The sequence below is a fragment of the Cynoglossus semilaevis genome, chromosome 2 (assembly GCF_000523025.1).
Source record: "Cynoglossus semilaevis isolate Cse_v1.0 chromosome 2, Cse_v1.0, whole genome shotgun sequence".
NCBI lineage: Eukaryota > Metazoa > Chordata > Actinopteri > Pleuronectiformes > Cynoglossidae > Cynoglossus > Cynoglossus semilaevis.
Window position 1 is genome coordinate 18,287,220 of NC_024308.1, and position 12,554 is coordinate 18,299,773.

Below are 12,554 nucleotides of genomic sequence, written 5' to 3' on the forward strand. Positions count from 1 at the left end.
AGTCTTAAAAGTATAGATCTAAATGATGTCTTTTACTGTGGGGGCCTGTCTGGTTTTCAGAACAGTACTGTTGGTTTGCCTGAACACTTGGCTCATCCCGTTTATTCTCCTTTTTTTTAAACTTTACTATAGATCAGTGTGGATAGAGGTATGACCTGGGACGAGGCCTTCGAAAGGTCACTCAAGAATAGTGGGCCTGATGAGGGATTCTACCTGTCCCAGAAGGTTGGACCTTGTGAATATTGCAAAAATGAATCTATCACACACAGATGGTAATTGTTTATATGTATTACATGGCTACTGTCTACATGACGTTTTACAGCTGCGAGGTAACCACCCATGTGTGCTGCTGGCCGAACAGGGAAGAGGCAAAAACTTTATAGTTTATAAACCCAATATTGGAAAGCAGACTCATCCTGAGAGCCTGGAAAATCTTCGCCAGCGATACAGGAAGGTAAAAAGCCATCAAATATTGTCGATAACACATTTGAAATATCATGTTTGGGAAGTATAGACTGCTTAGATTCATGTAGATTCCTAAAAAGGTATTTAGAATATGGACTTTGCTGCCACTCTGTGGTCAATTGCAGGAACTGCCCCAGATTATCGTCAGTTAATATTGTAAATTATGTTATAGATTTATATGAAAAAATCGTTAAGCTTTATGATTCTGAATAAATCACCCCCTTCTGAAATTTAATGTAATCAGTCTGCTCAGAACTTTTGTACAAAAATCACTCATGTTTTGATGTTTTCTCTTAGGTGATGCCAGAGGAAGCCAGAGACCACTGGGAAAACCAATTCACCTTCTCCTTCAAGAAGTGTAGTCATGCCAACTGGTAAGCAGAACTATTTACGTCTTCAATGGGATATTTATAATGATCAAGGCCACACATAATGATGTTATGCCACCACTCTGGTGTTAGAGCATGCTCAAAAAAAAAAAGTCTGGTGTTAGAGCATGCTCAAAAAAAAGCACTAGTCACCATGGAGACCTGACAATTCAATAGTGATAATATCGTTCATCTTTTATGTGTATTTTCAAAATTAGGTCAAAATTAGGTCAAAGGTCATTAGCAGTTCCATCAACAGATTACAAAATTCTGGAGAACAGCATGCAATACTGGGCTTCCCACTCACAGATGTTTACAAAGAGAAAAATATTATGTTTTTGGTGAAACACAGTGACAACATTAATATTAAATGTTGTAAAAATAAAAAAAACTAAAGCATAGGATTAATAATCCATAAATATTGTGAAAATATAATCTAAACTTGTTATTGGGAAGGTTTTCATCAAATAAATAGCCCTTTGTTCAACTCAGTACCCCAGAAAACGTCCTTTGTGTATCACTGGATATTTATTTCCCTTTATTCTCCGCAGGAATGGGAAGTGTAAGAAAATTGAGGAAGGACAGGAGTGCTTGCAGGGTATGCGTCTGCGTCAGTACCACATGTTGTGTGGTGCTTTGTTGCGTGTGTGGAAACGTGTGTCTGACGTGGTGTCTGACATCACCAGTTCCAGCATCCTGCAGATCGTCCGCCTCCGAACAAAACAGCACAACAAGCAAGTCGGTAAGAACGTCTCCTCACCCCGAATACTGAAACTGAAGTGTGTGCAGATTCAATAGCAAATACCAGTATGAATGGAAAAGTGTGTGTGTGGGTGAGTGTTTAAACTGATCAGTCACAGGGCAGCTGTGGAAACTCCTGATATTCAGTTTGCCCGTGTTTAAATGTCTTCAATTTTCATTTTATTATGTCGGATTAAATATCTTCATTAACATGCATTTTGACAGTTAATGTAATGATTTGACTTACATTGCCTCATTGCTATTTAAACTCCTTTCTTGTGACTGATCACTCTGTAATTCTGTTCTTTTAAAAGGTATCAAAATCCCCGAAAACTGTGTGGCTCGCGTACGTGAGGAGCTCCTGCTCATGGATGAGGAGGTGAAGAGAAGGCGAAAGGAGAAGGAGCAGAAGGCGGTGGAGCAGCGGCTCAATGAGGAGCGAATGCGTAAAATGGAGCAGGAGAACAAGCACCTCCTGGCAAATCTGTTCAGCCAGAAACCGATGCATAACCAGTCCCTGGCTCTGGGCCAAAACCCAATCCTGAAACTAAACCTAAGCCAGAATGCTAGAATACAACCGGGGAGCTTCTCACAGCTGCAGAGAATACCAGGACAAACTCCATCTTCTTTACAGTCTCCCTCCCAGAACCTGACGCTTTTGTCCTTACAGAGAAACTCCAGTCAAACCCAGCAACGGACACTTAATAGTTGGCCCAACAGTTCCAGCACCACCTCCACGTCCAACCCTAGTCCGCTGCCTAGTGCAGTCAGCCTCAACTCTAATTTCTCCCAGTTTTACCCCCAGTCTTTCATGCCCTCTTTGCCACAGCTGAAGAACCAACCGTACCCACTCACACAGACGGCGTTGTCTCCCACTTTGTCTTCCAAGAATTCCATGAACGAGATCTTGGACCTGACCATCAGCTCACCATCACCGTCCCCAGACAGCACCGAGGGGGGGCTGGCTCTGGACGGTCTGACTCAACCAGGCTTTGAAGATGAATTTAATTTGGAGTCTTTGATTTCCCAAAATGCAACCAATGCTCAACACACGTTACAAATGCAGCAGCCTCTTTTGCTACAACCGCAGCAACACCACCACCAGCAGCAGCAGCAGCAGCAGCAACACCTGCAGAGCTCACAGCAGCAGCAACAAAATCACAACCTGCTGGTCAACCACCACCAAAACCTATTAGATTTATTTGACCTCTCCCCGCAGATGACCACACAGAAACCCAGCCCTTCGCCCTCCTCTTCCTCTTGCTCTTCCTCCGCTTCCTCTGCCTCTACTGTGTCAAAGAACTTCGTGGGTCACAGCTCCACTAGCCTCCCCCCTGCCTCCTCTCTCCTCTCGTCATCATCCTCCTCTTCTCTCTTCTCTAGCCCATCCTCCTCCTCTCTGTTTTCCACCAATACCCCCCACTTTTCTCCTCCCCCATTTCTCCTCCCTCAGTCCGACCCCCAGTCCCTACCCAACGGCCACTGTAGTACCAACATCCTGGACATACGAGAGGCTCTGAACAGCATGCTCCAAGCAGGACCAGACCGCAAATCTGTCATTAAGTACAGACCACCAGAGTGAGAAGGTGCAGAAACCGGACAGACTCTCTTAGGTATTTTTTGTGTGTATTAAAGCATCTTGTTTGCTGCTGTGTATGACCACACCCTCGGACCTACACCCTCTCCACCCTCAGGGCCTATAGTCACGTCACTGCCTGACCTGCGCTCTGCTCACCCGTGTCTCCACCCGCCTTTAGCATTCACCCGGTCGAGATAGTTGAAGCGGTAGCGAGCTCGATCAACCCCAGATATCTTCACCAAAGTGTGTGCTCCACAGTGTAAGGCAGCTGTTTAAAGAAACAAGAGTAAAATAATATATATATATATATCAATACAACAAATTGCGTCCAAACAAAAGCTTAAGAAAGCCTCCCACTGCAGACTCTAACAAGGTATGGTCAGTGAAGGTGCTGGAACTTCCAAACAAACACCACTAAATTGTTAGTCTGCTTTACTGTTACCTTCACCTCACAGCCATTTGTCTTGTCTTAATCAAGGCTGTTTATGCAAAAGGCTTGGTTTGAGTAAAACAAAAATTATTGTCAAACTGGAAAGGGGGGGTGAGTTGAAAAAACAAAACAAAACGTATTAAATCTGATCATCAGTGGAATGCCTCACCCATTGTTCTGTCCCTCTTGTTGCTCTCTCTGCTTTATGAACACTAGTGTTGAAAAGAGGGGGAGGAAAAGCAGTCTCTTGTTGCAAACAGTGCCTTCAGATGAATCTATAAATGCAGTCTAAATATCCATGTAGCCTGATGTATAGACTTTTATATTTGCTTTTAATAATAATAATAATTTAATATGTTGTATTTCTATTTAACCTTTAGCCCTTTTAGTCATTCATTGTGTGTTACACCGGGCTGGTGGTGGGTTTCAGGAAGAAGCCTCCGTTACAGCTGTTTTAGTGTTGAATGGTCTGTGGAGCTGCGACAGTGTGCAAATTGACGAGCAGCTGAGATAAACATTGTATTTTAAAACAAGAAACAAAGATTTTCTCCATTTGTTGTTAAAGTCTGAATTGTCATTTACCAACATTATTTATGGTTTGATTTGACATTGAATTTCTCAGGAAAGTTTGAAATGTTCTGTTCGCTTTTTTTTTTTTTTTTTTTGTCATAAAAATGAATCTCAGTCGTTCCACACAGTAAAAGACAAATAATGAAATTCATAAAAATCCCTGTTGGTGTTGGTGGTGGTGTTTCTTTTTTTATGTTTTTTTTAAGAACTTAAATTTGTCTTTTAAAAGTCATTTCCCCCACACTGGGTTTGGGAAGAGATGGAAATATAACCAACAGCTGTACAAACCTATTTTCCATGTCAAATAAATAGGGGCATGAGAACCTGTGAGGTCTGGGATAAGTTAAGATGAAGAAAGAGCAATAAAACCACAGTTATCTACATGTGCGATGAAGCGGAGAAGTCTAAAAAAGTTCAGTTGAAGTTTGTCAGACGAAGCTTTAGTGCTCTACTTGCATGGTATGAATCGACTTGTTTCTGTTTGGCTGAAAAGTCTTTTAGTTAACTAAAACCTTTTGAAAACTTTTGTAAAGCGAAGTTTTCACGTGATGAACGCAGTCCGTTCTTGGTGTTTCAGTCATAGTTATTATTAATAAAATGTTGTTATTTATATTTAAGGGAAATATGGGTTTTAGATATGTTATCCTGCTTATTAGAATGGTCTGGTCAGGGATGTCTCTAGCCAACGGGATTACTATAAAAACAAATACTTCTATAACCTGCCACCAAATACAATTGCACTGTTCTGTACTGCTGTACAGTGTCTGGATTTATTTCTGCTCACTTCATTTCATTTAGCTTTTCTCTCTTTTCTTTCTTTTTTTTTCTTCTCCAATTAAGTTCCTCGTACTCATAGACCTTAAGTCAGGCCTTCAGTTTGCAGAGAGATACCAAAGTGTTCCACAGACGAGGCTGAAGTTACCGGCTCTAGGACATCAATCTCAGGAAGAAATCAAGAGATATAACAGCAGGCCATTAGCATAAATATATATATATATATACATATATATAATATTGTTTTCCCCCAAGACAGTGGTGAATCTAACAAATACATGTGCTGTTTTCCCTGTTTTATCTTTAGTGCTGTGACTCTTGCTGTATTTATGTTTTACACTTAATGTGAGAGTTTTGCTGTTTGTCCATGTGAAAGTGTCAGTGGTTTTTGAGTGTTTATGCATTCTTAGGGCAAAGATCAAAGGCTGTTTCTTTTTCAGAAACATTTTTTTTTTCTGTGGACAGTTTCATTTTACTTCAATCCGCGTTGTAGTTGTCAGATTTTGCACAGCGCTGTGCATTTGATGGGTGCGGGGGGGCCTGAACTTCTCCCTCAGTATAAAAAAAGATTTAAAAAGGGGGTTTTGTTCACAGTGTATGTTGAAAGTAATTTTCTTGCTTTTTTTTTTTGTAATCTTCCGTAGCTTCTCTTCTTTATACCCATGTTATTTGCGCCTTCTTTATTCCTCATCGGGCACATTCCAGGACACTAGTCTAAAAAACATATGCCTTTGATTGTGTGTGTCACACACGTATAGCTTTATGCAGCTGAGGATATGGACCGCATATTTAGAACAAAAGGATTTTTTTTTAATCTTAGAATAGTTAGGCTTTTTTTGTTTTATTGGGTTTTTTTTTGTTTTGTTTTTTTTTTTTTGCACTAAGAATGGCATAATCAAGTTACTGTTCTCGTGTTGGTTATGATTGAGTGTTGCAAGCGTTATTTTTTTCCCCTTTCTTTGATGGATTGCTCTGTGTATACTGTAACCATTTCTTGTTTCTCCACCGTTTGCATATTATATGAATAATATTACTCTCTAATTTATTGCTAACAAAAAAAACACAACAAAAACATGCTACTGATTGTATGTATTTTTAAACAAAGCCTATTTTTTCTGTACAAAAGAAACTGTGTTCAGCACTTTTATTCTGGGTTGTGCTTTTGTTTTCTATATATTTATAATTTAGATCCAAATGTATATATTGTAAAATTTGTGCCTTTCAACTAATTCTTTAAAAAGGTTTTCTACTCATTTAAGGAAGGACTATATGAAATTGCAATCTTAACTTTGTAAACAAATAAAAACTTGAAGATTGCTGAAACCAAGTCTCATATGTTCATTAGTTTTCTAACATGTACATCTTATAGAAGACGCATCTCTGTATGTGTTTCACCAGGTTTTTTTCACAGCTTTTCAATACTGTAAATTATATTTTGAATTTATTTACACAGAGACATTAATTAATTCCTTTGGGAAAAATATCATCATACGACTTTGGAAAGGAGAAGTGAAAAAAATGTATTATATTTTATTTATTATTTATTATATCTATTTAAATATCAGGCCATTATTACATATTCAAGGGACAGCAAAAAGCAGCAATGCTACATCTTTCACAATACCTAACCTAATCTGTTAATACTTTCTTATCTTTAAACGCCTACATGGGAAAAAATGTATGGTTTTATCTTTGAATGATAAAGTCAGATGGAGTTTTTGATGACATTGAGTGAAAAAAGGTATATACGTAACTTTTTTTACACAAAAAAGTATTTTAAAACATCTTTTCTCTTTGATTGCAACAGGTATTATAGCATTTTATATAAAAAGAGCAGATTTTTAAAAAATAACTTTTAATCCACTCAGTTACAGTATTTTCCACATTAAATATTGATCCCAATTTAAGATATTCTAGTTCACATTTGCAGTTATAATTTTTTTAATATGCTGACAAACCTTTTAAACAATTTACTAATTCACTAAACACTGTATTATATGGTTTTCTACAATATTACGTTTTGACCATCCGTATTTACATTAGTCTTATTTACAAAGACCGTCACTGTTTCTGCTTCCGGATGCTGCGCGATGACGTGATGAAACTCACCTGTACGTGATGGCCGCCGAGGCCACGCCTACTTACCTGTCTTCAGAAAGATTTAGAAAGAAACTTCTCCGGCGTCGGAAAAAGATTCTCACACCAGCGAGACGGGCCTTACAGAGGAACAAGTGAGAGTGTTCGAAGCAGCATCGGTTAAGAGTGAAGGACTAACAGGTGGACGTCAGGTCAAAGTTTACAGGTGCGTTTGCTTGTTCTCTGCTACCGAAACACATATAAACACACACAAACATACACACTCGCAGATAACCTGTCACTTCTTGTTAGCAAAGCCTTGTTGAAATAATTGTTACTACTCGATTAAAAGGTCGACAAGGAGAGAACGTTTTTCACTGTTTTTGGCTTTGTTTTGGTCATTTATTTCCGAATTTAATCCTTAACGTTAGCATTTAGCTTTAGCAGACTTATCATCTTAATAACCCGTAGGTTTTTGTATTAGTAGGCCTGTAATTCAGTGGATATTCTTCAGCAATTTATTGTTTTTCTCTCTCTAAGAGATATGTTTTGTATTTGTAATTTATTTTATTTGTAATGAGATATGTTTAAATGTGTGTGTCATTAGATGAGTATTATACAGTATATGATGACCTGTAGTGATTAGCATATGAATACCACCCACAATACGATTAAAACATAAATGTATTTTAAAATATAGGAACGTTTTGACAGAAAACAGTTCACCTGAACTGTCAGGAAAAAAGGTATATATATATAAAAAAGAAAAGTTACAAAAGCAAGTTGCTATGCTTATTATGGAGCACATACTGTATATGCAGCTTTAATGCAATTTGTATTTTAGTGTCATTGATGTAAAAGGTGTGGAAAAAAGAAACCTAAATAAGATAATTATCAAGTTCGATATGTTTTTATTGTGAGTGAAGTGGACTTTGTGACACAGATAGATGGAGACTTGTATGCTGTCAGCTGAAGGGCATAGTGTAATTCTATGCGTGATCTTCATTTAAAATTATCCTGTGATTGGAGGCTAATTGTTATTAATTCCTCTTGATTTTATACTCTATATATTATGGTACACAACGCCCTGTTTGCTCTGGGTGGGTTTGTAGTTTTCAGTTTGCACCTTCAAACCCCACTTTTCTTCAACTCACCTTACTGGTTCTGCCACACTTACAAGTTTCTACTTGCTCTACCTTGAGGTTTCACAACAGTTTCGACTCGACATTCCCAAACTGCTACATCTGTTTTTGCTTGACCCAAGTCATTTTTTTTTTATTGATTAACTGATACTCGCTTAATGGCGACAACATTGAGTGTCAGGTCTGAGTCTAAGGGTTCTCACTTACTGTTCTGGATTAGACACTGGTATAGTTTTGGTTGATGTGTACAGGGGAAGTTAATCTAAATCACAAATACAAAAACAAATGTTTTTAGGAACCCACACGTTTTTATCGGTAGAATAAGGAACACAACATTTATTTGACATTTCCAGTAAACTTAGTTAATCATCAGCACACCAGAGATATCTAGACACTGTATGTATGAGTTCTGTATGGCTTAATGGCTCTGACTAATGTTTATATAACCCATCTACTATTAATGACATCTCACTTTTCTATTATCTCTTCACCTTTTGAATACTTGATTCATCATTTGGCAGTTGCTCCATAAAATGTCACAATAAAGTTTAAATGTCAATGTAAAATTACATTTTCCAAATGCAAAATATGCAAATGGTGTTAAAGCCTATGTTAACTATGCAGAAAGTAAAATCTAATTTATCTTGATTTTATTTTAATATTAGTTTTACTGATTTTGTCGTTGGTTAATTGATAAAGTGTCAGTTTGAAAACATTTAGGTTTAATACAGAAAGACACACACACACACACTGCTATATCCCACAGGGCTGTTCCACCTATTTAGCAAATAAATATACTTTCAGTTCATTACATATGTATTGAGACCCCACCTAAAAAGTATCTCCACTCGGAATACTCATTGTACAACCTCTTCAGCCATGTCTGCTGGTACAACAGTACTAACAAAATTCTGTTTTACTTTTGATATTTGCAGATACCACCTGAAGACATTTGTGTAAGATGCATGTACAGCCTGTATGAATTGTGGCTTTACCGGGCTACTGACTTGTTGATGGCAAATATCATGGTTGACTCCACAGTGAGTCCACGACATGCATTTACAACTCTGAGGGCTGTGTAAACAGTTGGAGTATTTGTCTTCTTAAGCTCCATTTCAACACAGATAGGTTTTACTATTCCTCAGTTACCACTAGCCACTTTGTAATGAAATGCACTCCAGTCTTTCTGCCTTTGTCACTTATTAATATTTACTGATGTGGATTGTTTGAGTGAGTTGCTATTTAAAGAAACTGCAGTGTTGCTGCAAATCTTGGCTGTTGATCAAGCAAGATGTTCTTGAAGCATGTAGTCACATGAGACCAAGTGACCTCTAAAATGACACATGAAGTCTTGAGACAGGATTGAGTGAATATTTACCCACCAGAGGAGGCACACCTTCTCTGGATGTTTACTCTTGTAACAGTAGTGGCTTCTTTTAAACCCAGGTTTTTGTTCCAACCTTTTAATAATTCAGTACTTGTTCCCAGTCTGGGGCTAAATGGGGCCACATACTGCACCTTCCTAATCCAAGCAAAAGACATGAAACTGTCACAGAATATGGACATCACCTAGTTTAGAACTGATACATGGTACTTACACTGTTAAGCACTGTATACTTAAAAAAACGTATTTATCGACAGAGGAAGCATTATTATCAATATTAAACAATTATGGAACAAAGGGGACAGAGATGATGAAAAGCTTAAATGCTGATGCACTATTAGCAGATAAGATTGAGATGATTAATTGGTGTAATATGCTGTATAATGCTTACAGTGTGTCCTGCAAGTGTGAATCCTGGCTCCAGTCCCCTTAGCCTCCCATTTAAAGGAATAAGCTTTAGATAATGGATGGATGGATGGATGAGAGATCGCCATCTTGTCGAGCAACAATGTGATGCACTTTCAGAGGACACATACAAACATGCGAAATAAAGCTACCATAATATTTGCATTGATATCTTATTATTGTTATGTACTATTAGCTCAAGTCCCAAGTATAAGTCACCCAGGACTCTGTAACTTCAAGTCAAGTCTGTATTTGATCAGAAAAGACAGAAACCTGGGTTGAGTTTGAGTGAAGTCGATGTCAAACTCACTAAAGACATATTTGAGTCCAGGTCAATCCAAGTGAAGTCTCCACAGTTTAAAGTCTCCGAGCTGAGATTTTTGGTCACCAGTGCCTTAGTCCAGTTTGCACAATGACAACCATAGTCTAACAGAAATAGTAGCATACCTATACAGTGTGGCATGTGTAAACGTTGACCATGACACTGCTGCACCGTTGAGGCTCTGTGTTGTAAGAGGGTCATTTCCTGAATCTCAAACACAGCAGGGTCTGTGTAAGAACCCATGAAAACTTTACTCTGGGCAAGCAGACTTCTAGTGTAGCAAACAACCCATCAATTATTAACAGTTCAGTGCTCTCATTCCTCAGATGTAACCATAGCACCCGGTAGACTGAAACTCAGCCAGCAGCCTGCTACCTGCTGCTGCTCTGTGGGAATTATACTTGTGTACCACTAACAGAAGAAGCCAGCGAAACTATTGAATCTGAAGAAACGCTCAGAAAGGGACCACTTGGGACTAATCTAGAAACAGGGACTCACAGGCTGGACAAAGGGAATATTACAAAGGTTCACTTTGAACTCAGTCACTCAGCAAGTTTTTCAAAAAGAAGACCAAATATGAGTTTGAAACAGCGGATTAAACTGATGAAGCACTTTGGTTCTTTGCCTCCTGAGCCCAAACCACCACTTCTGGTGGTGCCTGTAAGTGGATGCATTCTAGCAACATAGTAGTAAAACGTCTTTCAGGAACGTTTGGACCATGAGTTGGCATTAGTCGCAGCATATTGTCTTGTGTGTCTCTAGTTAAGAGTTTTTATTTTGATGTTGTCTGTTTAACGTAATTGTTTTGAGATTGTATCCCTAATTTACTGTTAGATTAAGGTACCCGAGGTGTTAAGACTAAGCTCTTTTAAATGCAACAAGAAAGTAATAATACAATTTTTGTGCAAAACTATAAAACAAATACAAAAAAGGAAACGTATAACAAAAATTATTTCTTAACATTTTGGAAAAGGAGCAGGATATATTCATTAGTAAGACAGTCTGAACATGTGACGTTGTTAGTCAAATTAACAATATTGCATCTTAGCTATAATATCGTAAAATTATGTATTTTAATTGCTTTTATGCCTTCATTACTGTATCTTATGTCATGTGATTGTATAGATTTTTAGTCTGAGATTTGGCTGTCAGATTTAAAACTTATCACACCAACTGGGTCAGGTATTATGCTAAGAAAAAGATAAATTCACATATTTTTATTAGGTTTGATTCTGAGAATTCTAGGAGCTTAACACGTTCATTAAAAGGAGGCAAAAAGGGCAAACATTTAGCAGAGAACAGTTTATTAAAGGAACCACAGTACAAACAGGGCCATGTAAATGAAACCTTCATACAGAAACTACTGTATGCATTATTATTATCATCATTATTATTATTATTATTTTACTATATGATGATTTCAATATCTTTTTCCCACTGCCTTTGTGCTGGGTTGTAGTATGAATTAATATCAGATGCTGAAACCCTTACTGCTGTTTATGCAGCTTTAATGAGCAGCGGTGCAGCTCCACCTTAATCCAGGTTTATTAAAGGGCACTGGAGAGTGACTGAGAGAGGGCAAAGGCTGAGTGGGGGAGGAGTCCTCCAGGTGAGCTCTCTCCCACCAAGTGGTTAGGGAACTGCTTTCTTTTTTTTTTTCTTTTTTTTTTTAAATTAGGACAGAAGTTGGCAGTCACGTGGAACTAACCTACGTAGCATACTGTATGGAGTAGCCAGTAGTCTAACTTGGACGTGTGATTGTTTGCCGTTTGCTGTTGTCGTATGGAGCACAAAAGGCTAGCTGTTCGCTGAGCGCTGGAGGCAGCAGGTGTTTTTGTTCAGCAGTGAAATCCTAGTGGGAAATGGAAGTAAGGTTCAAAGACCATGTGGTAAGTGGTCTGGGAGGAATACAAAGCTTCAACGGTCTCACAACACAAACGGTGATGTCTGTACTAATGCTAACACACTCTAATGGTTAATTTGTGAGGGATAAATACTACGAGTGAATACAAATATTATTGTCTTAAAATGTAAGGTAATCTGTATTTTTCTCTTGTGCTTGAAAAATATAATTTGTGTTTTAATGATGATTCATATGATAAGTTCATAGTGTTGATTATCAATTAGTCTTGGGTGTTTTTTGACCACTGACTTGAGCTTTGTTGCAACAGGTACGTGCAATAGTACTACAGTATGGCATAATTTAGTTCTCTTAGGTATCTATGTCAGTCAATCATATACAGATTTCCGTTCCGCTAGCCTATCTGTTACTGAGTAACCTGGTCAAACACACACCCT

General features: G+C 38.0%; 3 protein-coding genes across 5 annotated transcripts in view; all 3 read left to right on the forward strand.

Annotated features, from left to right (window-relative positions):
- Window positions 1-6,254, forward strand: part of sbno2b (strawberry notch homolog 2b) — a 45,746-nt gene extending 39,492 nt beyond the window's left edge. Inside the window, exons 29-33 of the mRNA XM_008307278.3 lie at window positions 133-225; window positions 323-454; window positions 763-839; window positions 1,385-1,575; window positions 1,889-6,254. Of these exons, the coding sequence (XP_008305500.1) occupies window positions 133-225; window positions 323-454; window positions 763-839; window positions 1,385-1,575; window positions 1,889-3,156 (1,761 nt within the window). The 3' untranslated portion in view covers window positions 3,157-6,254. The remainder of the gene's footprint in view (window positions 1-132; window positions 226-322; window positions 455-762; window positions 840-1,384; window positions 1,576-1,888) is intronic.
- The window catches only part of LOC103399996 (methyl-CpG-binding domain protein 3-like), an 844,757-nt gene that overhangs the window by 375,034 nt on the left and 457,169 nt on the right, over window positions 1-12,554 (forward strand). The window lies entirely within an intron of this gene.
- Window positions 7,057-12,554, forward strand: part of tjp3 (tight junction protein 3) — an 18,321-nt gene continuing 12,823 nt past the window's right edge. Inside the window, exon 1 of one of the 3 annotated variants that reach the window (XM_008307276.3) lies at window positions 7,057-7,229. Coding sequence is in view for 2 of the 3 variants with exons in the window: in XM_008307274.3 (XP_008305496.1) it covers window positions 10,833-10,916 (84 nt within the window). In the remaining variant the exon portion in view is untranslated. Of the gene's footprint in view, window positions 7,230-10,590; window positions 10,917-10,942; window positions 12,146-12,554 lie in introns of those variants that run through there. The other 2 variants (XM_008307274.3, XM_008307275.3) reach the window with 2 other exon arrangements.